This window comes from Panthera uncia, unplaced genomic scaffold, assembly GCF_023721935.1.
Source record: "Panthera uncia isolate 11264 unplaced genomic scaffold, Puncia_PCG_1.0 HiC_scaffold_389, whole genome shotgun sequence".
Lineage (NCBI taxonomy): Eukaryota > Metazoa > Chordata > Mammalia > Carnivora > Felidae > Panthera > Panthera uncia.
Window position 1 is genome coordinate 5,761 of NW_026059527.1, and position 25,290 is coordinate 31,050.

Consider the following 25,290-nt stretch of genomic DNA (forward strand, 5'->3'; position numbering starts at 1 on the left):
GAAGTCCGGAGCCAAGGCTGGCTTTTTTCAGCTTTAACTCCGCCAAGTGGCTGCGAACCTCGGCCGTTTACTCCTCCGGACCTCAGCGTGCTCATCTGTAACGCCGGACTCCAGATATTTACGACCCGCCTTCCCGGCTCAGGGGCGCCGGGGGAAGAGGGGTCCAACCCTCCGAAGGGCGAGCAAGCAGGGAAGAGGAGGGGTGACAGGTCAACGGTCTCTTCACCCACTCCTCAACAACTCCCTGACGAGAAGGCGACAAGGGCACCCTGCGACGGCAATACTCACTGCCGCACAACGGTCAGCGCGAAGCGGGTCATCTTCCGGGCGCCCGGAGGGAGGGGAAGTGATGGCCCCGGCGCAGCTCGCGTGCCCAGCACCCTCCGGCGCGAGGCTTCTCCGCACTGCAGGACACCTCGCCCACACCACTTCCGCCAAACCTGCCGGCCGGCCGGCTCCGCCACCATAGGCCGAGGCGGCCGTCTACGTCATTCCAGGAGCGCCAATCAGGGCGGCGAGAGGCCGACAGGGCGGCGGAGAATGGTAAGCAACGAGGCCCCGCCCAGGGCCGTGGCGCTTGCGCCCCTGCGCGCAGGCCTGTGATTGGCGCGCGGCAGGTGCTTGCGGGGCCAGCCCTGGAGTCCGCAGTGGAGGCGGTTCTTGCCCGGGCAAGTTTGGATCCTGGAGACTCCGGATAGAAGGGTGAGCTGGGGCACGGATGTGGAGTTGATTTCATTTGAAGCAGGAATGCAGCTAGTAGTCTTACTTCCGGAGTGTACAGCGCCAGACACATTGGGTCGTATGAGGTTTTACTGTTAACCCGTAATACTGGGGATGTAGGGTCAGCAAGTTCTGCGGATTTAGATCCACCTAGTTCCTCTCCCCGCCTCGACAGGCACAGTCCTGCAGCAAACTGAAATCAGATTTTTTTTTTTTTGAGCGCTCTTCCAGACTGGGCCTCATTCTTGGCCTGCTGAGCCCGGTTTTACCAAAGACTTCTGCGAAGCCAGTTTATCAAGAATCCCCTTACCTTTAGTATCTAATCAAGCTCCTCTTCCTCCACCCTTGGTATTTAATGGAGCTCCTCTTCCCCCTCAACCTTGATATCTAACCAACTTCCTGTTAATAAGTTTCCATTCCCTCCCTCGCCCTGACCCCTGGCAATAAACCCTATTGGTGCCTGTTGTACTTGGAGTTGAATTCAGTCTCTCTGACACATTGCAATAGTCTTGACCCCAGTTGCAATGGTCTTAAGGTTCCCCTGTCATTTTTGAAGAGCATCTGGTGAATAATGTTTCTTTTACAGCTTTCAGGGTCTTGAGAGAGCTACTTAACCTCTCTCTCAGTTATATGATAAGTAAAATGGGATAACAGGTAAAGCTTACTCGTGTTAGCTTTACAATGACAAAGTTTAATGATGTTAACTTTTACATTGTTTTCCATGCATTTTTACTTAACTTCTCATATATGATAATGCATTTCTCTCCAATTATATATGAAAAGTTGGGTTTAAAGAACTTAAGTGATGCATGGGATTTATAGGCACACATTTCAAATGTTTTACATGTGTGATCACATTTGTCTCTCAGAACAACTCTGAGGTAAACAGGGTATCTTCACTTAAGATACAAGGAATCTGGCCTAGAGAGAAACTAAGCAATTATTCTAGGCTTACAGTTGGTCAGTGGTGACACAGGACTGATTCGGAGATTTTCAAACCTGCCTACACATTGGAATCATCTAGCACCTTTTGAGTGCCGCACCCCAGAAAATTAAATCTGAACTTCTGCAGGAAGGATCCAGGCATCGGTATTTTTTTTTTTTAATCCCCAAATGTTTCCACTGTACAGCCAGCTTTGAGAACTAGAACTTTAAAACAGTGCTTCTCGAACTTGAATGGGCATACAAATAACCTGGGGATCATCTTAAAATAAGATTCTGATTTAGTAGATTGGGAATGGAGGCCAAATTCAGCATCCCTAGCAAGATCCCAGGGAACAGTCAGTTTTGGAATGAGAGAGGAGGGATAATTCAGAGTTCTAAAAGGGGGCCCAAATTACCATAGGGATACATTGCCTACACATAGTAGGTAGTTCATATAAATGTTCTGAATGCCTGAATGAATGAATGAAGCAGTCCAACAGATTCTCCTGGAAGTTTGAACTAGAAAAAGGAAATTAATTAGGTAGAGAAACCATAAGATTTAACTATAAGGGAGCATGCAGATTGAAGCTATGAAGAAACAAACCACAAATAATACAAGCTTGAGAACAGATTTACAGAGTAGGGAGTAAGAACAGGCAAAGGTAATGGAAGAAATCAGAAAGAGAAAAAAAAAAAAAAAAAGACAGAAGTAGACATAAGTGTGTAACACGGAGACTACCTGGCCCCTAGTCCCGCAGGCTGCCATAATACCAGATACTTTGAAGGTTCTATTTTTACAATAAAATCTCTTTCTCTTTAAGGTAGTCTGAGTACATTTCTTTTTTTTTTTTTTTTTTTTTTTAACATTTATTTTTGAGAGACAGAGAGACAGAGCACGAGCAGGGAAGGGGCAGAGAAAGAGAGAGAGACAGAATCTGAAGCAGGCTCCAGGCTCTGAGCTGTCAGCACAGAGCCGGACACGGAGCTCAAACCCACAAACTATGAGATCATGACATAAAGTAAGTACTGACCATGTTTCATTCTCTCCCTGGCTCCTATCAAAATGTTTAAAAGACAATAGAGACTAAATTAAAATTTATTAAATGAATGAATGAGGTATATTTGTTATGATCAATTTGTCAAATGAATCATACATCTAAAAAATTAGCTGATGAATGGGAGAGTATTAATCTAGGAGAAATTTAGAAAATTATAAAGCACCAATATTAACATAAAGAATTTTCCAAGAAATGTGCATAAAAAGAATGTTTCATAAACTTTAAGAATCAGAAAAAGAAAATAGGTGAGAGATGAGGATCTTGGAAAGAATGGACATAATCTTGCATTATTCACTCAACAGTTCTGGAATTGCTCTTCAGCTTCTAAAATGAACAAGGAATTTGTTTAAATTTTGTTTTGCTAGAAGTTTTAAATAACCACTGATATACTTTTGTTGGCAACCTATCAAATCACATATGCTCCCCCCCTTTTTTTAATGAAAAATAGTGCTTTGTTATGGTATGGCATATGACGGAATTCTGAATTAGGATCAGCCAAGGTATGCTGAGGTAACAAATTAACCCTGAAGTTTGCCATGGCTTAACACATAATAATAGTTTCTCTGTCATGTAACATGTCTAACATGGATCAGAAAGGGGCTTTGTTCCATGTAGTTACTCAGAGATTATGGCTGACAGACATCAGTTGCAACATATAGATTCATGATTCCTGGGGCAGGAGAGGAGAACAACTGAAGGTCTTGAACCAGTTCTTAGATGCTTCCTCCATGCATTGTCCAGAGCTATTGACATGGCCCTATTTAACTGCAAATGTGACAGGAAATGTGGGGAACACATAAAGGCCTGCAAGTGGACAATGCCATAAATACTGTGCATGTTGGCGTATCCCAGGATTCTGCCCTTAGCTCTCTTTTTCTCCTTAACTATGCAGTCTCCTAGGTGATCCTATCCAGTGTATAGATGTTATTTATTTCTCTAGTCTGCAAGTTCCCCCAATCTCCACCTACATTTGTCCAGTTACCCACCCAGCATCTTCACTTGGAGCTCCAACAGGCCTCTGGGGCTAACTTTTCCCACACAGAATCTTTAATGTTTACCTCCTAAGACCACTCACTCCTCAAGTTTTTCTCATCTCATGGCAGTACCCAGTTGCCCATGTAATCCTTGATTCTATACCTTAACCTAACACTCCCCATCAAATTCACCACAAATTCCTGTAGCCTCTGTAATGCAGGGAGTGCTGGACTTTTAGTCATGTTTTCAAATAAAGATTTAATTATAGTCTTCACTGAAGATGCGCCAAGTGTGAAAGGGCTTGATCTACTCAGAATGTAAGATCAGGGAGGAAAGAGAGCATGGGTTTCCCAGGCACTTAAATACTTTCAACAATAGCATTAAGGGTGAAATTAATTATACTGGTACCAAATGCTGGCCTGTTGGTTAATAGGAGTCATGAAATTTCTATTCTTCTTGTTTATAAGTTTTTTAACTAAAGGGTTTTTCTTTTCTTATTCTGAGATTAACACTAAAAGTAATAGACTTATATCTACAGTACTTCAAAGATCTTTGAAGATGCACATCTTTGAAACTTTAGAGACTCATTTTTGTCATCTAGTCCGTGGTCGTTTTGTGTAAATGTCTCATGTGTGCTCATGAAGAATATGGGTTCACTCGTCATTGGATGCAAAGCTCTTTGCATGTCTAATTAAGTTTATTTATTGTGTTGTTCAAATCTTCATAAGTCAATACATAAATCTAAAACTTAAAAAAAATTTCTATGGGGTTTATCACCAAGTTATGTGTTGAGTCCATCACTCTTCCCTCTTCCTTGTGACCTTACTACATCCTGTCCTGAGCTTCGTTGTCTCTTGCCTGGATGATTGTGAGAGCTTGTTAACACAGCTCTGCTGCCTGTGCTCTTGTATACCATACACCATCTCCTACTCAGCTGCCAAAGTGATATCTTTATAATCACATCGTGCCAGCCCCTTGCTGGAAAATTCTCTAATGGAGTCTTATCGCCACTAGAATAAAGTCCCACCTCCTTATCCAACCTCCCACAAGGCCAAGGTGACTTGGGTCCCCTCTAGATCTCTAAACTCATTTCCCTATTCACTCCCCCTCCCCACCAAGCTCCAGCTATAATGCTTCTGTTCCTAGACCATGACATGCTCACTCATGTCTCAGGGTCCTTGCATTTTTTGTTACTTCTGCTTACAAAGTTCTTTCCCAAGACATTGAGTGCTTTTCTCCTTCTCAGCTTCCCAATCCTAACTCAAGTCACCTCATCAAGAGGGCTTCCCTCAAGCAAAGTAGCCTGCCAGTCACCATCTATCATCGTATTTTATCTGGAACTATATCACTTATTCACTGTTTTTACAGGTTTATCACCTGTCTCTGCTAGAATATAAATTCCTTGAGGCTAGGGACTATCATGTTCTTTTTCATGTCTTCAGTGCCTAGAACAGTGCCAGACACAATTTACGAACTCAAACAATATTTGCCATCATTGGAAATCATGTTCCTAAAGAATATCTAATAATATGGTAACATTCCCCTGATAGGTGAATAAATGGAAGGTGGGGGCGGTGGCGGGAAGGGTAAGATAGAAAACTATTCACTGAGACTGATTTTATAAGAAAAAATTCAGGCATTTAAAAAAAAGACAAGAAGAAACATGTTATTTGTGTCAAAGATTTCTCTAGGCAATATTTATAATGTTAAAAATTCTTGTGCTCTTTTATTACTAAAGGATTTTTTTCCATAAATATATGTGAGAGGTCTTTCACAAAGAAAATTATTCAGAGGGCAGATGAGAGAGAATGTATATATTGTTCTTTGTATGTAGCCACTCACATGCTAAGGCAAGCCAATTTAGTATTATTACCATTTAATAGAGTAGAGCTGAATATTCAAAAAGAAATCTGAGTTGATGGGTATGTGTATTCTTGATTTATTCTGTTTACTTTTACAGACTTTGGCTCTGATTATGTCACTTTATGATTCTAAGATAAAGTTCTTTAAGACCAGAATAGAGACAAGAAAATTTTAAGACTAAAACTGGACAGACAAAACTGACATCAGATATCAGTACGAACTGAGAGACTCCAGGACCAACTGAGAATTGTGGTTTTGCAATTACCCAAGTTATTTCTAACAACACTACTTTGCTTTGTCCCACTATTGCTTTCAAGTTGGAAATTATAGTGGTTTATGCAAATTTAATAAAAGAGAAAGTCTTCAACTTTTACTGGCAGGGATTTTCTTGCACCACCCACTGTCATAATTGATTACATGCTGTACCCTGATGGAAACACAGAATTTCTAGGCCAACACAAAATCACAAATACATGGTAAACCATCTGCTTTGTCCAGTGACTGAGAAATAATAATGTGACCGATGATCCGAGTGAGAAGGGGCTGCCAGTCCAACTGTGCCCAGTCCTCCATCAGCTTGATGTCTGAAGGTGGAGGGAGATTTGTTTTGGCAGCCGCTCTGCCAGCATCTGACATCTGTCACCCATAGTTCTCCATTATTGCTCGTTCCAAAAAATCATATCTGTCAGTCAAATAGCTTTTCTACTGATGGACAGTCGAAGGATGCCTTCTCAGCCTGACGTGCTTCTGGGGAACTCCCCTTTATTTGAATACATGTATCCACTAATCCCTTTTCATGCCTTGCCTTTGAGCCTGTCACTTAGTGGGGAAAAGAAGTCTCCCCAAGCCCAAGTTCATTGCTATTTGGAAGAATGGCAGCAGCACGGAGGGGATACAATGAAGGTTATAAATGCTTACAGTTTCACTGCTATGGTATCAAGAGTACTCTCCTCTAGCAGGATCCACAGAAAAACAACATTTCCCCCTCCACCGCTGACCTTTTGAAAAATTAACATATGCATATATAACACCTTTAAAAACAATTCACACAGTATTGATGTGTTTGCATGTATCGGACTAGCCCATTCTTATTTTTTTTTTTTTAATTTTTTTTTTTTTTAACTTTTTATTTATTTTTGAGGCAGAGAGAGACACAGCATGAACGGGGGAGGGGCAGAGAGAGAGGGAGACACAGAATCGGAAGCAAGCTCCAGGCTCTGAGCCATCAGCCCAGAGCCCGACGCGGGGCTGGAACTCGCGGACCGCGAGATCGTGACCTGAGCTGAAGTCGGACGCTTAACCGACTGAGCCACCCAGGCGCCCCCGGACTAGCCCATTCTTGTTCTTGCTGTGTAGTACACTTTACACAGACTGCCTCACTTAATCCTCTTAATCCAGCGAGGTCTCCTGTTTTATAAAAGAACAGTCTCAGAGCTCATACAGTGGCAGCCTTGGGATCCAAAGGCAGATCTTCTTGCTTAAGTGAGACTCTTTCCACTATGGCACCCTGACTCTCCCCATCACAATACACATGACAGTCTGTATGAAACATACAAATGTATGGTACAGTCAGTAGTACTCCAGGCAAATAGGAAGTACTAGGGAGGTGGCGAGTGGGAAGGTCAAGGCTCTTGCTTTTGCCACAGCCTGGACAAAATGCTAAGAAAAAGAGAAGACTTAGGACCCTAAAATCTTGGTCTCTTGGTCCTAGTATCTAGAAAGATGTAGAGTGTGAAGCAAGTAAGGCAGTAGAAAATGCCATAGCAAAGCAAATTTTCCATAGTGTCTTCATTTTGATTTTACAGAGACATATGGAAAATGTAAGTTATGATTGCTTTTTCTTTTCCTTTATTATTATTATTTTTTTTAGTAATCTCCACGCCCAACATGGGGCTCAAACTCATGACCCCAAGATCAAGAGTCACACACTCTTCCAGCTGAACAAGCCAGGTGCCCCTGAATGATTGCTTATACGATATCTAAGGCATCAAGACCTTCCAGGAAAGTATTGACCAAAATGCCCAGAGGCTCATTGAACTGAGCCATGAATATAAAGTTGCAGAAGCCCAAGTTCTTGGACCACTTCAATGCCTCCCCTGCTGGGCAACCCTAACCTAAGAGTGTCATGGACCCATGAGGGTCCCCAACTCCTGCATCCCTGGTAGGATGGTATTTTTTGAAACAGTACTCAGTGTTTTTCCTCCAGTATTTGTCCCCTGCATTTTTTGGTACTTTATCCTGTGTCCCCTTTTTCAGGAAAGGGAAAGTGACAATAAAGAGCCTAGGAAAAGAATCTCTCCCCCAAGGATAATGAAATAATCTTGACAGAAACAAAGGCTTACACAAAGGTGATGAGAAGGCTCCCTTCCCTGAATGAACTAGGATTCTCCATATTGGTGGGTCCCTGAGAAATAGGGACAAACTAGTGACATGATTTTTTTAATTCATTAATTTTTATTTTTAAGAGAGAGAGCAAGGGGGGAAGGAGGGAGGCGGCGAGGGGCGGGGACAGAAGACCCGAAGCAGGCTCTGCATTCATGTCAACAAGCCCGATGCAGGGCTCAAACTCAAGAGCCGTGGGATCATGACCTGTGTCAAAGTCAGACACTTAACTGACTGAGCCACCCAGGCACTCCATGGTGATGTGATTTGTAAATGACATAAGTTTTGGGGCTTGGGGGGAAAGGATCCCATGCTCCTTTCCCAGGAGGAGCTCCCCAGGTCAGGGGGAGAGACCCCCAGAGAAGCGGTAGCTGTGCAGTGCCCTGGACAGAGCCCACAATAATCTTTTAGTTCCAAGCCCCAGCATCATGTGGGAACAGCAGAGTATTTCTTTTACATCCAAGAGCAGCAAAACGTCACCAAGAAAGGCCCATTTGCAATGTCTGCAGTTTTCTTTAAACATTATAGAATATATGGCCTGTATGGGTGATTCAGGTAAGCTATAACCCAGATACCACAAGCATTCTGTCTTGGTTGGCTCCAGCTGCTGTACCAGAACACCACTGACAGGGTGGCTTAAACAGCAGATGTTGTTGATCTCTTACCATTCTGGAAGCTGGACATCCCGGGCTGGGTGCTAGTACAGTCAGGTTCTGGAGAGAGCCCTCTTCTGGGCTGCAGACCACCTGTTTCTCTTTGTATCCTCACAAGGTGGAGAGAGAGCTAGCTAGCCCTCTGGCTTCTTCTTTCAAGGGCCCTAATCCCATCCGTGACCCAATCACCTCCCAAAGGCCTCACCTGCAATACCATTACACTGGTGATAAAGAGTCAACATATGAATTTGGGGGTGAGGGGGGACACAAACATTTAGTTCATAACACATCCTAATCAAGGATGTACAATCTAGGGGTGGTCCACAGGTATCCTTTTTTTGTTTAATGTTCATTTATTTATTTTTCAAAAAGATCAGAGGAGGGGCAGACAGAGAGGGAGACAGACAGTCCCAAGCAGGCTCCAGGCTGTCAGTGCAGAGCCCCATGTGTGGCTCGAACCCACAAACCATGAGATCATGACTTGAGCCAAAATCAAGAGGCAGACACTTAACCGACTGAGCCAACCAGATGCCCCTGGTCCACAGGTATCCTAATCAGAAGAACCATAGTCCACAAGAACTTCAGTTATCTGAGTCTTGATTTATAATGGATACTTTAATTAATATCCTGAATTTCAGAAATGAGATTGTATTGGTGAAAATAGCAGCCTGTCAACTCTAACAGTGCAAGTTAGTTATGGGCCTCACTGAAATCCAAATAGGTATATTAGACACTCCTCACCTCCGAATAAACAGAATGAGGGATCTAGGGGGACTGGCCTAAACCCTCAGGGTGTCATGGAACCTCATACGTTAAATAGCCCTCTGTCCAGCCATAGGATCAGGAGGCCTTCTGGTTCCTTTTGCTGACTCTAAAGGTCAGATAATCCTACCTTTGGAACATTTACCTAGAGGAATGAAACCTTCATGCAAGGTAGTGGTAGAGACAGAACCCTGTGCTGTTACAGCACTGGAGGACAGACGGTGTGAAGCATTTAGGGCCTTCTGTGTGTCTGCTAAATGTCTGCATGGATGTGCTGCAAAATTTAGCCCAAGGTTTGCTTGTAAGTGGATAGCAAGGTTGCAAGGGAGTGGCCAATACTCACACACTTAAAATTTTTTAATGGCTACAAATATCAACCAAGACTTTGAGAATCTACTTACTTCTGTATGCAGTCATTGATCCCGAAGGGGCTCTGCAGGCTTGAACTGGAGGCCTCAGGATCACTTCCACCCCACCCCTCCATCACACCCTGAGTGCTGGGGCTAGGCAAACCCAAACAAGAATGCAAACCTAGGAAGGCAGAAAGCACACTAAGAACGGCCTGAGAGGCAGAGTCTTCCGGTCAAAACTAGTTTTAGGGAAAAACTATTGCATTCCTGCTCCTGTGAGCTCTGGTTGACAATCGCAGTGGCTACACTTGTATAAACCACATGTACTGAGAGGAACCTGAACAGAATCACTGTGAAGAATAACCAAGAAGCAAGGCAAAATGCTGGGAAAGAAAATGCTACTTCCAGGATATAAATCCACCAAAACTTCTCCTTAGACCGTAAGGCCCTTTTCTTTCTTCTTGGACCTTGTCTTCACTGAAGGTGACATTCCACCTGGCGATTTCAACAAGCAGTATCATCCAATCCACCCCACCTCGGCTGAAAGTCTCACTCTCTCAGCTCAATCCTCAGTAAGCAAAATACAAATAAGTCAAGCAGCCCGGCGTGGCAGGAGATATGTGGTATCTAAGTGAGCCACATCCGGGTTCTGGTCCTACTCTGATTCCTTATTGTGAGCTGTGTGACCCTCAAGTCACTTAGCTACAAAATGAAGTATCAGATGCATAGCAAGTTGTGAGGATTACATAGGATGCTCATGAAAAGCTCTTTTAAAATCTCACAAAAAGCACTTAGCTGCTAGTTATCTAAAAGCCTCCCTCATCTCAGTGCCTATGTTGGCTGTGTTGAGTAGCTAAACAATTGGTACCTGTGACATTAATTTTTCAAAAGACCGAATTAGGTGCCTGTCTCATATGCCACTTTAGCCTGGGGACTGCTACCGTTCATCAAGCTCTGGCTGTGTGCCAGGCATGAGGAAGTGCTCCAATGAGTTAACTCACGAGGTACTGTTATTATCTCACCCCATTTCACAGATGAGGGAACAGACTCACTGAAGGGAAAAGTGACATGCCCAAGGCTACAAAGCTAGTGGGTAGACCAATGGGGATTCCAGAGCAGGCAGCCCACGAGACCACCCTCTTCTTTGCCACCACGCTCAAGTAGCAGCCATTGTGTGACTTCTCTGTTTCTGCCATTAACCACCGAGACCAAGCAGTGCAGGGACGTCGTTCCTGGAAAAGCAGGTACTGAAGAAACATCTGTTGAATGAAGTGTTTGGTGCAGAATGCCTGGCATCTAACCAGCCCCGTGCAGTCTGTTGGAGGAATGAGCAGTGTCCAGGAGCCCCACATGTGAAAGGAGGGGATAAAAAGTCATCATTTTAAGGGACAGGATACTGAAACAGCCATGGTATTTGTGCTTTTCCTTTTTGTAAAAAATTAATTTATTCAAGTAAATTTATTTATGCCCCACACCCAACGTGGGGCTCAAACTCATGACCCTAAGATCAAGAGTCGCATGCTCCTCTGACTGAGCCCCTGTACTATTTCAACAGATTGAAAAATCTTACAGGTGCATCTTCTCATGGGGTCATTGAGGTACCATGAAAATGAAAAGAGCCTACAAAAACAAACAAAGAAAAAGCTGATCTTGAACCCTGTCCACCTGGCCCACCTGCAGACCCCAGTGTGGACTGAGCACAGGGGTCTCAAAGGAATTTCAAAATCTGGCCCAGCCCCTGGTTATCTGATCTAAAAACCCATAAAGAGAGAAAAGCAATTCTGAAGGCTCATGGGGAGTAGAGGTCTTTATTTGGGGCAGAAAAGTGGACTAAGGATCCCAGGCCTGTTCCACCTGGGACTTATAGGGGTCTTACATCATAGCAGAGAGGTTAAGACTGACATATTTTAGGCTGCAGAGTGGCAAACACAGTAGGGGACAGGCAGGTGACATCAATGAGTGAGTCAAGCTCAGTGGATGCTAGGGGGCAGAAAACGGGTCAGACCATCATTGGCTGCAGCCCTTATTGTCCCTTGGGCCTGTCGTTGCCGGGACGTGGATTTAGCAAGAGTAGTTAAAATCCTGACTTTTATGTGGAAGCTCTCATCTTACATTGGCAAGTAAGTCCAAGGCAATTTAAATCATGGTGAGAGTCAACTAAATGTGTCTGCAGGCTGCCAGTTTGCCAATCACTGAAGAGAGTCAGAAGTCATGAATCACACCAGCCCCTTCCAGATGGAGTCAGAATGTAGTAGTAACAGAGAAGCAGGTGAGGGAATTGCTGGTCCCTCTGGTGGCCGGAAACAGGGGTTCCTTCTGGGCAGTCATCCTACACCTGTTCACACAAGCATTTTTTTCTAAGTTGTTCCTGTCTGTGGTATTAGTGCCACCTTGTGGATTTCCCAGGAAGCACCGCATGTTTAGACCTGTATGTTGACTCCTACAAAGGCCGGAGGGTAGTCAGGGATGACCAGTTGAAGTAGTCAGGGGGTGACCAGTTGAAGCCAGAGCCAAAGCAAATCACCACACATGAAACGGAAGCCATGTTTTGGATAAGCAGAAACTCAAGGCTCTAGTGGGAATACTGAGGTGGGGCCAGAGGGGCCAGCGGAATTCTGTCTTGCTGTTTTTTCAGGCAACTTAGTTCTGCTGGACTGAGCCTTGGGTCAGAGCTGATAGACTCTGCCCCTCCTCCGTGTTGGGGAGGCCCTCAGAGCCCAGAGCATGAAACCCTCCAGTCCATCATCTTCAAAGTGCCAGCCTTAGTTCTTTAAGCCTAGGAGAAATTGGGTAGGTAGGACTCAAAAATGAGTGTCTGTTGCCATGTTCATCCTGTTTCGTGAGGACAGCGTCTGTTTACGGCATTTCAAATTCACTATATGTGTTCTTAAGCTTTTTGAATATTTTCTCTTCATATTTTAATGTGCGTTACTCATTCTCTTCCCATCCCCTTATTTTTTGGAAAAGGCCAAACTGTTGTTTCTACTGTTTTCCAAATTATGCTGCGTCTTACCAAAACTGTTTTCCTAAACCTCATTTGTTTGAGGAAACCTGTCCCATCTCAGAAAGTGTCCCCTCCCACACTTGGGGCGCCCTGGCCTTTGCTGTTAGAGCTCCACGCAGTCTTATCGGCTGTGTGTTTTGTTTCCCCATTGAAAGCTCCTTAGCCGCAGGGCACGGGTTTTTTCTCTGCTCTTCCTTAAAGACTCAGCATAGGCCTTGCACAAGTGTTGGCTACGGATAGGCTGGACCTTCACATTCATGGTCACCAGTTGTTTTGCTGTCGTTACTGCTGTAAGGGCAGGGGAGAAACAGTCTGGTGCAATATTCAGTTTTGAATACTCGCTTCATGACAGTGTGTTGAGAAGATTACTAAGCCAACTGGAACAGTTTATTCTGGTGTTACCTCTGTGTCCTGCATAAAACTTCCAGATCTTTGGAAAGTCATAAGAAATACAAAAGTAGTCACCAGAGCACAAAAGACCTGAGATTTCTGGTTCTTCACTCCATCACAAACTTCCACTTTCACAAAGGGCACTTGTGTCTCAGGTTAGAGATTTTTCAAGTGTAGGATGAAATGGCTCTGAAAGAACCTGTAAAGGGGACCTTAGATTTATCAATAGCCAGCTGTGTGGAATGTAGCGCCTGCCTTGTCTTCTTCCCACACTTAGACATCCACAGTTCTGAACTGGAGAAGCCCTCGGGGTTACTGGAAGGCATTTGGAAGGAGTGGTGTTGTCCTGTAACAGACAGGCACGGCGACACTGCAGGACAAACAGATGGGGGAGGGGTGGGAGGGAGGGACCTGGCTGTACAACGGGTCTTGCAGAAGAGAATTCCAAGGATGGTTAGGAGTGGCAACTGGGGTCCTTGGAAACTCCCAAGAGGCCTTACGGACTCCACTAGGCAGAAACCCAAGAACAAAGTTATCCCTGCTTGTCTCCAAGAATGGTGGTTATCAGTGGGGGAATGGAGACAAAGGGAATTTTCTAGGGTCCTTGTAAGATTAGAAATCCTGTTAAGTGGAGTTGGTGGAGAATAACTGGCAATGTCTTAATCTGGACTTTCCCAATGACCAATTGCAACTCAGGTCAGAATTAAACGGGAAAACAGCCTCTAGTCACTTTGAAAGAGACAGGGATCTATAGAGAGCATGAGTGTTTATAGCAACATCAAAATGGCCATGAAGCCATTGCCTTTTGCATTACCCTCAGAAGCTGGTCTGAGGAGCTGTGGTCCAGGAGCAGCTAGGAACAGAGCCTGGCAATTCATGAAAGTGTGGACTCTCTCACCCCCTTCCTAGGCTCTGCCGTACCCCACCCCGCCAAAGGGTATCTATGGCCCAGTCCTCCTGGGAGAGTTATCAGTGGGGCGCCACGAAGAGTAGCAGAATGGAGTCAAGAAAACTACAGAGGTGGAGTTCTTCACATCCCCCCTAGAATAGAATCTGGAGATGGCACTCAGGGCCTCTGGTGCCTCTCAAGGCAGGGATGCTCACTCACAACAGGAGTGAACAGCTGGCAGAAGTCAGGGATAAGCCCAGTCGTGATAGCAGGGACCTACCCACCTTAGGAAAGAAAGGTGGGCTGAGGCATCTAGTGCGTAAGATGGCTACACGGGGGCCCCAAAAGGGAAAAAAAGATTACTTGTCTTGTGATAATACAGACACATGTAGATTTGTGTTTTATGCCACTACCAATTGTTGCCAACAGAGTTCTGACATGAGAAAAGATATGTTCTATTCTGAGGACTGCTGGTCTAGAAATAAGTCGAAGTGGCCAGAGAATTTAGGTCAAGGTGAGTTTATTGTCCAAATAGCATAACCTAATTGCATCCAAAACCATTTGCAAATCCATCTTTAAGCTAGTCAAAATAACAGGCCATTATTTTTAAAAATCACTTAACACTGAACAGACAGGACCTCTTAAAAGGCAGCTGACTATACCATGTCACCATCATAACCAAGAAAACACTTTTGCCACACTTCCTAAAAAACCTTTTGTTTATACTGATCATGCTACTTTAGCACTTGCTAGCATCCTGACCAAATAAGCACCCACACCTCTTATAGAGTACATTGTGAGAGAATAACATTGACTCGATATGGCATCACACTCATTTTAAAGCAAAAAAAAAAAAAAAAAATTATAATAATAATAAAAGAAGTCCAAGACGAGAAACTGTAACTGAGAGAGAAAGAGATCTGAGGTACATGGTACAAGGGTAATGAACATAATGGAAAAAATCCAATGGCCCAGTGATTTGCTGGGGATTTAAGAGTTGGCCAACGGTAAGAACGAAACCCAATTAAAAGAAACAAAAACAAAACAAAACAAAACAAAACTTTTTTTTTAAAGGACAGGCACCTGTCAAAATACATTGGATGCTGTAATGTCTACAGTCAGTAAGGCACTTTTTTCCCCAAAGTAGGCTGCAGGCAGAGGAAGGCATGCTGCAGCTACAGTGTGCACGGATACAGTTGCTGATGGCTTCTTGAAACCTGAGCCAAGAATCGGGTCTGATAGTCCAGCCAAGTCTAAAAGCAGAGACACACAAATGTCTGGCTGAAAGGACTGTTCTGGGCTGTTTAGAATCCAGAACCGTGAAAAGCCACGTGGTATGAGAAAGTCATAAACCTCCTCCTGAATCTTCCTGCCCTATTTTGTACAAACGGACGACAGCACAAGTAGCTCTTAAAAACTGCTCCGAGCCCACACCACTAGAAGCCTGCGCTCACTCGTTCTATAGCTACAGTTTGTTGGCTTAAGGGGACTTTACCGTCTCAGCACTAATTTCCCTTTTAAAGCTATACTCAGGGTTGGACTGTCTCAAAGATAAACAAAGAGGAATCCTTTTGGCTTAGAAGCCAACTGGCTTACTCAGACTTCCTCCCCATTCCTCCCTCCCATTCCCACACTACCAATATTATCTTCTTGAACTAGAAAATCATTATTTACATGATATAAGGTGCAAGTCTATTTCTTCTCCCAGCCCTGCCCCCTATGGCCCATGGAGAGAAAATTCCCCCCACCTTCTTTGAGAAAGTCATCCAATCCTGCCTAATGCTCTTTAACCTCATCCTCAGAGCCCCTGGGGTAGTGTAGAAGGCCCCAAGGGTGCCAGACTGCAGGAAAGCGACAGTTCCCCATGAAGAGGAGCCCATCCTGCTGGCGAAGGGACGACAGCGTGAGGGTTGCTTTACCTGACCCGCCTCTTGTACAGAGCACATAGACCAAAGGGGATCTGGCTTTAAGACATGGTGAACTCTTCAGTGGGGTCCTGGGGCAGTTCTCCTAATAAAGCCTCCCCTAAGACAAGCTCCTTGCTCTGAGGAGCCCTCCTCTCAACACGGGAAGACATTCTACTGAGGGACCTGTCCCCAGCTTCCACCCTGCAGGGCTTCTTGGCTGTTACAAACCTGCATGGAATTGAATTATGCTTAGCATATATTTTTGGCATACTAGGATTTCTCCCCCGCCCCCGGGATTTGGCCAAACTAGGGGAGGGAATAAAATTTGGCAGGCTAGGGGAACAACTTAGCCCCCACTGATGGAGAAAAACAGTAATAGCAATGACCAAAAAAAACCAAAAAACAAAACAAAAAAACCCCAAAAAACAAAAAAACAAAAACTGAAACAGAGAGGAGGAAGAACAGATAGACAACAAAGTAGAAAAAGACCAATAGGTTTGGAACCCCATTTGTGGGAGGTGAGAAAGAGGAAAAAAAAAATCTGTGGGGGAGAGCTGAACTCCGTCACATAAAAACTCCTACCAAGGAAACCAAGATCTAAGGAGAGGGCATCAGCTACTTTAACAAATCTAGGCTTCCTTCTTTTAAGGAGGGAGCAGGCAGAAAAGCCAAACAAACTAGCACCTTCCCCATCAGCCACACCACACCTCCCATCACACCAGGCCCCGAGGGCAAGAAGGAGAAAAAGATCACCCCAGTGGCACCCAGGAAGTTACAGACTGCAGGGAGAGTCTGCAGGCCTGTTCCCTTCCTTATTCATCAGGTTCTCTCATTTGCTGCTTCTGTTTGAGCCAGGGACAGTCACTGTTAAGTGACTTCATACCTCGCTTTCTTTAGGCTCCAATACTCCCAAGGACTTTAGGGACCACGTATCCTTCCATCCCGTGTTACTCCTCACGGCCCCAAAGAGTATCCTGTGCAAAGTGAGCTCTTGACAAAACACTGGCTGCTCAGCTTTCCTCTCCAAAACTTCAGAATTCACAACTCACCGCCCTACCAGAAACTCCCTAGAATTTTAGGGTCATGCTAACTCACCAAATCCTGAACCCTTCCAAACATACTTCAAGAGAGACTGACTCCTCTGGAACGGCATCTCTGTAGAGACACAGCCTCTCCACCTCCCTTCCACTACCAATCCAATACTTATCTGACCTATTTTCCCAATCTTGCCAATTCAATGCAATTTAAAGCCTGAAGTCCATGTAGTGCCACTCAGCAGAGGGGCTGGCTGTGCATAGTGCCAGCCTGCCGCAGTCTGAGACAGGTAGGGGAGAAGGAACCCCCACGATACCACATGCTGCAGATTCACATGCCCACAGATTCAGATCTAGAAGAGCCTCTGAGATTATCCTACACTGGGGATGCCCATGTCAGGGAAGGGGAAAGCTAGAGGGGAAGCTTTCAAGATGAAAGGACCCTAAGCAGATGAAAGCCCTGCTTTACGAAAGGGCCACAAGATGAGGGTCTCCAAATAGCCTGCTGGAATTCTTTTCAATCTGTCTCCAGATACCTGGTACCTAAGTGCAAATTATGACTTCCTAGTTCACTGCATAAAGGTTTTGCTGAATGTCTGCCTTGGGGGGGAAGGGGGAAGGGAAATCCCTTGGTTCTATTGTATTTTTTCCATCATGATGAGGATACCGGAGTCAAAATGGAAGCCTGATGACCTTCATGACTGAAAAGGTCCCTGGGTGTGAGACCCAGGACCCAAAACCACCCTACCCTCCACTGAGAGGGGCTTGAAGCCTCCTCCCCGACTTCTTTCCCCACACTAATGGCTCCCAAGCAGAAACTATGCGGCTGTGAGGTATTATGAAAACAAAAATGTGAATCATTTTCTTTTGTAGCTATTGATTTTGTCCAGTAAACCTGAGGTAAAGAATGTTCTGTCTTTGAAGAATGTGATCAGAGAGAGAGAGAGGGAAAAAAAAAACAAAAACAAAAAACCCAAATGGAAAAAAAAAAAAAAAAACCAACAACAACAAAAAAAACCAACCATGAATACGCTACCAGAAGAAAATAAACTATGGAAGGGCTTTTCCAGTACGAAGAACTCCTATCTCAACCATCTACTTCAGGACTTGGGATTTAAGCAGTAAAATAATATATTATAAAAATGTTTATAAAATAGCAGCACACTCTGTGAAACATTACAGCTAGGTACTGTTAATGTGAATAAGGATGAATGATCTTAGCTTCTTAGCAGCGCAAAAAAAAAAAATAATAATAAAAAACTGAACACAATAAAATGAAAAATAAGAGACCCTTAGATTTTTCTCCATCTTCAACCCTCATACTACGAAACAAGGCAGAATCTGTGTATAAAATAATTCTTCAAAGCAGCCCTGTTCTGATTTTTCTTTTTTACTCAAAAAGGCAAATATTTTAATAGCTTCATTACCTGTCAATTATAATTGTGCAAAAAAAAAAAAAAAAAGTTGTTGCTCCAACCTCTTTGCTAACTGAATGCCTCCAAGAAGTGGAGAGGAAAAAAAAATTCAAGTACGCTGAATACAACTTTGCAATGAAATTAACAAAAAACGGAAAAGGGAACACAATGCCACACTCTGATATTCATATTCAGCTGTCTGTCTGCACCAGCAATAACTTTTCTTTCCATGTCCAAAGGAGAAGTATATAGGTGGGAATTCAGATCCTTCTGTGCCATCAAAATGTAACAGCTTTTTGTTTGTAGGCTTTATGGAGGAATGTTGTGACAGGGATGTTGGTGGAAAGGGGTGTCTCTTGAGTCCTGGTAGGGATACCAGAACTGTGTACCAAAGAATGTCAGATACCAGAAGTGAATAGTCACCTGACTGAGGGCTGGAGGGGGAGGGGCACAGGACAAGGGAGGAGTCTATCCAGCATGATTTGCATAAACCATCCCATCTATCCCTCAGGAACAATTTTTCAAAGTGCTTTTCGAATGGAATGGTTTATAACAATGCTAAACTGTGGACCAGACATGCCAATCAGCACCAAAAATCAGTTGTTTTTTTTTTTAATAAAGGATGCCAAGGTCACATTACCCTCTTCAATACATTAAGAGAAAAGATTCCATTCCAGATCCCACCCTCGGTCTCCATCTGCCTCCATTTCATAGGAGTTTTGGTTATGGCCCAAAGCGAAATTGCCCCTTTTGATAAAAACACGGTGGTGTCTGCCACGAACCATGTTTGGAAGAAGAAGCATGATGTCAAAAAGACACGTGAAACCCAGGACCCCATCACCTGCGTCCGACTGGCAAAATAAAACCTCCTCTTTTAGGTAGCAGCTACTGTAGACAGCAAGAGTTCGCAACTAGAGATTCAGCTATGCTCCTGACTTAGTGACAAACAGGTGGTCGAGAGCAAAGGTGCTTCCACGTCCAAAATGGTTCGACCGCGTTAACAGATTTTGTCCTCCCTGCCTCCATCATGTCCCTTATTTCTAATTCCTTCTTGAGTTCATTGCTTCGCAATCTAATGACGCCATAAATGGCACACGCAGTTCCTTGAAATTATCCTAAAAGGGGTGTGTACGTGCTAGTTCATAACATGAAAAAAAAAAAAAGCCTCCTCTAATTTGTTCCCATATTTGCAGGCGTACATTTTTCTCTAGCTACTCTGCAGGGTCTCCTGTAAGCATTTTACTATTACTTTTAACATAATCAAACAATAACTGTTCGCATATACAAGGGATTCCCTTCTGTTGTACTTCAAATAGGCACCAAATGCTTTTAGTTATTCCATTTATATAGGACCTTTTTCTCTCACTTCTAAAAGATCTTTCAATATGATCTAGGTGGGGGCAGAATTTTTTTTTTTTTTTTTAAGTTTCATCCTAAAACATAAAGAACAAAACACAACCAGAGAGAAGGAGAGAGCAGATGTGAACGTGTCTCTCCCATTCGGCCCGACTGCATCCTCACAGGTCAATATCCCGCACGTCTGTAGGGGTGCTGGCCTGGTCCAGTTCATCCTCCGACTTGGACCCATCCCCCTGGTCCTGACGGAACTGCTGCAGGCTGTTGAGCAGCACCACCTCAATCTGCTCCTGGCAGGCTTTGAGGCAGTCCTAAAAGGAGAACGGGTCAGACCAGAGCTGTTAGCAAGATCAACAATGTGCAGAGCGTTTCTGAAGAAAATGTACACAATGTAAGCCTTGCATATTGCATGCTAGTTTCCCAGTGGTAAGAAACGTGAAGTAAAGGAGATGTGTGTCCCCATGGTGCCCTGGGACCACACTGACTCATGGGGCGTCCCCAGCCGGCCGCGTCAGTACCACCTGGGAGGCTTGTTGCAAATGCAGAATCACAGCCCACTCCTGATCAACCTATAACAGAATCCATGTTTTAGCAGAAGGCCAGGAGAGTCGAATGCACATGAGAACCTGGCTAAGGTGACGAGACACTTATGGACACGCAGCACCTGGTAATCAAGGTGCCAACTGGATGCTTTCTGCTTGTGGACACTGGGAGGTGACGGAGAGAGGAAAGGCCAGCACCACAGACAGCTACAGAACTAGGCAAGGGTAGCACTGGAAGAATGGATACAAAGAGAATGGATTGAACTGTACTCACACAAACCAGGTCTAAGTTCTTAAAAAAAACATTTTTCTGCTTACTTACCACCCTCAATTCTCATAAAAATGCAACACAGAATGTTTACAAAACTCCGGACACTTGAACTGTCCAATTTGGAAATAAGTAAGAATTTGCAGCATTGTTTGATATTATAGTCTATATTTGGTAGGGAAAACTCAGAGTGGGTTTGCCCCAGGCAGATGCTTCTGTTAGCCGGGTGCCTTGGAAGGCCAAGGCGACTCCTGGCTGTCACTAGGGAGGGGCTGGTTGCTCCAGCAAGTGGGGTGGGTGTGAGCTAAAGAAATCATTCTTACCAGACATCTTCCCCCACTCCTTTGCAAGGCTGCTTTTCTGCACTCAAGCAGCATATACATATGGAAAATACGTTAACTGGATTCTGCTTGGGTCTTTCCACAGCTTAATCTATGCTTCCCTTCTGTTTGTTTCACTGAGCAAGTTTCACTGCCCAGAAGTTACTGTTTGCCAAGCACAAAAGCATTATCTTTATTTTCCGAAGATCTAAAATAGAGTTGGAACTAACTACTCAGGGACACGGTTTCCATACCCCCCAAATTTTCCATTCGTATCTTGTCCATCCCACATTTCAAACTACAGCTTTTTACGAAAATGAAGGTTAGGAACAACAGCTATCCCCCAAAATGTAAGAAAAATGAAAAGAGGGACGGTAATATTTGCGACCACACACCGCACTTGTAGGCAGCGGCTACGTTTCGTCCACTTGTAAAGTAAGGATCAAAAATGCTCACAGGGTAGGGGCGCCTGGGTGGCTCAGTCGGTTAAGCGTCCGACTTCGGCTCAGGTCATGATCTCACAGTCTGTGAGTTTGAGCCCCGCGTCAGGCTCTGTGCTGACAGCTCAGAGCCTGGAGCCTGTTTCAGATTCTGTGTCTCCCCCTCTCTCTGCCCCTCCCCTGTTCACACTCTGTCTCTCTCTGTCTCAAAAATAAATAAACGTTAAAAAAAAAAATTTAAAAAAAAATGCTCACAGGGTAAAGGTCAACTGAGATCACATATATAGGTTGTTAAACTCAGTAAATGATGACAATTTATTATGGAATGAAGATCATTCCAGGCCTGGAGTCTGGAAGAATTCTTTAGATTTCTTTAAGATGTGGTACAGAGAAGCATGTGCTTCAGACTGGTAAAGGGAGCACCATGCGTCTGCCACAGGAGGTGGATTGCGCCACAAGACATACAGAACTTGGCTGCAGAGGTCTGCGTGCCACCCCAAACAAGCTGAGGACTCAGGGACTGGCAACCAAGCACCCAGCAACCTCTCTCAAACTTCTGTGGCATGGTCACATCCCCCACCCTGTCTGACCCTCTCTACCTTCCCTTTGTTCCTCCTCCAAGACTCAGCCTCCAGGGGCTGTGCTCCCAGGTCACCTACCACTTGCCCAACATGCTTGGGGGTGAAGGCCAAAGGCATAATGTTTCTTAATTTTTTTTAATGTTTATTTATTTTTGTGAGAGAGAAAGAGAGACAGAGACAGAGACAGAGCGTGAGTGGAGGAAGGGCAGAGGGAGAGGGAGACACAGAATCCGAAGCAGGCTCCTGGCTCTGAGCTGTCAGCACAGAGCCCGATGCGGGGGCTCTAACACACGAACTGTGAGATCATGACCTGAGCAAGCCACCCAGGTGCCCCTAAAGGCATAATGTTTCTAAGGGCACTTATGTTTCAGTGAGGGTTTCTGAACACTGTAAAGCCACACAATCTAAAGAAAACTGATCATAAATAAAGTCAAAGCTAGTGTGGGGATAAACACAGCAAACAAGTGACCATCAGCAAACCATGGTCGACTGTCCCTTGGGAAGGTTCTGTGTCAGAGATGGAGAGCAGGGCCCACTCTGCCAGTCTTCCTTCCAAAGTTGGAATTAGGTTGCTCTGTTCTCCATTTGAGCACCATCTGAAGGAGCTGACTTGTTCTTAAAGGCCGTGTTGGCATAATACCATCTTCACACACCCCGTCTCACATCTCCGGCTCCTTCAGCCCCCTCCTCATTCAGAAATGCAGGGTGGCAGAATTTAAATGAGTATTAATTTCCTCTTTCTTTTTCCTTGCAGAGAATAAGAAGTTGAATCTAGCCAGTTCTTATGGGACGCCCCTCCACTACAGAGGTCCTTCAGGAGCTGTTGAAGGTTATTGTACAAAAGTTTCTTTTCTGGGTGGCTCAGTTGACTGAATGTCCAACTTCTGATTTCGGCTCAGGTCATGATCCCAGGGCCATGGGATCAAGACCTACATCGGGCTCCACACTGAGCATGGAGCCTGCTTGGGGTTCTCTCTTCCCCTGACCCTCTCCTCCACTCATGCTCTTTCTCTCTCTCTAAATAAAAAAAAAATAAACAAGTTTTTTTCTAAGAGGCAGGGAGAATGAGTCAGAACCCCTCCACACCATAAGGATGGTAACCATACGTTTGCCTCCATGGAAGACAAATCCTATCCAAAGCATATGGCATAAAGAGTTTTTTTTTTTTTTTTTTAATCTGAAGTATAATTAACATACCGTGTCATATTAGTTGCAGGTATAGTGTAAAACAGCTTTTGTTATCCTCACTTCTCAGCCTTTCGGCTAAGATCAAGTGAAGAGCTTTTGTTATCTAAGGAGGACGGCAGGATTCTCAACTGATTGAGAAGGGGGAAGGGGCAGACAATAGCTCTGAGCCATTAAATTAAAAAAGAAATGCCTGTCAGGTGTCAGGAATGAGGCCTCTTTAAAAAGAGGGCTTCCCATGGCACAGCCATTTGCTGAAGATTTCCTGATGTCAAGTTTGTGTAGAAAACCTTGCCCACACCACCACCCCCTCTTCCCCTCCCCAGGAAACCTCATGCCCCCTGGCCAATCCTGTCCAGCATTCCTTCCTGTATTTGGGTGCCATGGGGAGGTAATCAGGATCAGCACACCTTCCACCCCCAAGGTACGACCATCTCAGGATTCCATGATCATCACTGCATTGGCCACACCAAGCATCCCTGAGAAAGATCGTCCTCCAAATGAGACAGAGCTCAGGAAAGCTAAAGAACCTGATTTCAGGCCGTACAGAGTCTTCCCTTGTGGGTCACCAATGTTTCTACTGTTTCTGGTATTTAGTCTTCCCCTCCAGCGGCCTGAAACCGGAAAGAAAGTTCTGGAAAAATCCTACAGGGAAGGCTGGGACATTTGGCAGTCACTTCTACTGGACATCAGAGCCAAGGGCCTTCAAGATATGAAGTGTCACATTTATAGAAGTTCCAGCCAAAAGCACGTGTATAGGCTTTCCCGAATAAACTGAAGGAAGTTTTCGTATAAAACACTTCTTCAACCCTGTTTTAATTTTAATCTATACTGTTACTGATGATGGCCAGCTCTTGACCTTTGATACCTCTTACTTGAAGAGTTAAGTAATGACTACAGCAGTTATCCCAGAAATGAGGGACCCTGAACCCCATTCCCTGTTCTCTTCTAGATTCACCTGGGACAGAGCAGGAAGTTAAATGTCTCTGGGGCCACTCATGTCCCCGCTCCTGGAAAGCTTTCTGGGGCCTCTGCCTAACCCTGCTCCAGGTTCCCCTTCTTCACAACTTGGCTGTTACCAGCTTGACTGTTAACTGCAGATACTACCACCCTTATCTAGATGAAAAACTTCAGGGCAAGAGCCTCTCATAGGAACAGTGTCGAACAGTCTGTGATGGTGGGAACAGAGAAATCAGCACCCTCCTGCTCAGACACAGAACTCACTCTCTGTATTTTTAATGCCTGCCTTTAGCATATTGTTAGGAGCCCTTCTTGGGCCTGCAAAGAGCATGAGGACTTCCAGTGAGCTGATGAAGAGGAAAATGTGTGGTGGCACCACTACCTGCGGCCAGACATGCCTACTTCACACACTCCTGCCCAAGGAGCCCCTGCTCTCCCGAGCAGAAGGGCAGGACAGTGCATGGGCCTGGGGTGGGGGAAGTGGTGACCTGAAGGGAGGGGTACCCTGCCACAAATCCAGCGGGGCCTGGAAAGAAAAAGGAGGCAGAGCCGGAGAGGAGCAGAACTAAGGTCATTTCCAAAGGGCAGAACTGTGGGACAACACACACAGGCGATTACAGAATCGGGGAATTTGGGGGTCTGAAGGGCTTTTGGAGCTCAGACAGCCACATGCCCTCATTTTGCCGCTAGAGAACAGAACTAAAGCCTGCTTGTCCCCCAGTTACATCTAGTTAAAAGCTAAGCCTGGCTTTAAATGGGCAAGCCTCCAGCTTCAGAACTGCTTCCCCTGACACCCTGTGCTTCTTCCCAGCTCTAAGTAAAGACATATAGGGCAGAGAATCTCCAAGAGAGGGAGTCATAGCCCAAGTGGCTGAGGCGGAGGGGGGCACGAGTGGGGGGGAACCAACAGAGCTTCCAGTGAAAAGATGCTACGTGCATGCAAAGTGCAGCGGCTCCGGGACCTCTGCTTTCCGGCAGCCTCCGAAAGCACCAGTCATTGTGTTAAGATGCCCCAAATTAAGCTGATTAAAAGGAAAGCCATAATGCTCGTCTGTCAGCCCGGACAGGTGGCACTCCACAGTGCTGGAGGTCGGGCAAACCTCCAACTTCGATGATGATAGGCCCCCTCCCTTGGCCCTGCATGCCCCCCCTCCCCCCCCAGCCCCAGAGCCCTGACAGCAGTGTTTGTGATCTCCAGCTCGTTACACGGGCCTCCGACTTCCTCTGCTTGCTGGCTCGGGCTCCGCGCCCTGCACCCTCCTCAGCCTCCATGAATGGGCTGACGGAACTCCTACCATTAGCCCTCAGTGTA

General features: G+C 45.1%; 1 protein-coding gene and 1 long non-coding RNA gene across 2 annotated transcripts in view; one reads left to right on the forward strand and one right to left on the reverse strand.

The window, feature by feature from the left end:
- On the forward strand, positions 1–23,817 carry LOC125918031 (uncharacterized). The gene is made up of 3 exons (XR_007456355.1): positions 1–702; positions 22,588–22,662; positions 23,616–23,817. It is a non-coding gene; the product is annotated as an uncharacterized LOC125918031 (long non-coding RNA).
- Positions 14,474–25,290, reverse strand: part of LOC125918030 (G1/S-specific cyclin-D2) — a 30,526-nt gene continuing 19,709 nt past the window's right edge. Inside the window, exon 5 of the mRNA XM_049624093.1 lies at positions 14,474–19,993. Within this exon, the coding sequence (XP_049480050.1) occupies positions 19,844–19,993 (150 nt within the window). The 3' untranslated portion in view covers positions 14,474–19,843. The remainder of the gene's footprint in view (positions 19,994–25,290) is intronic.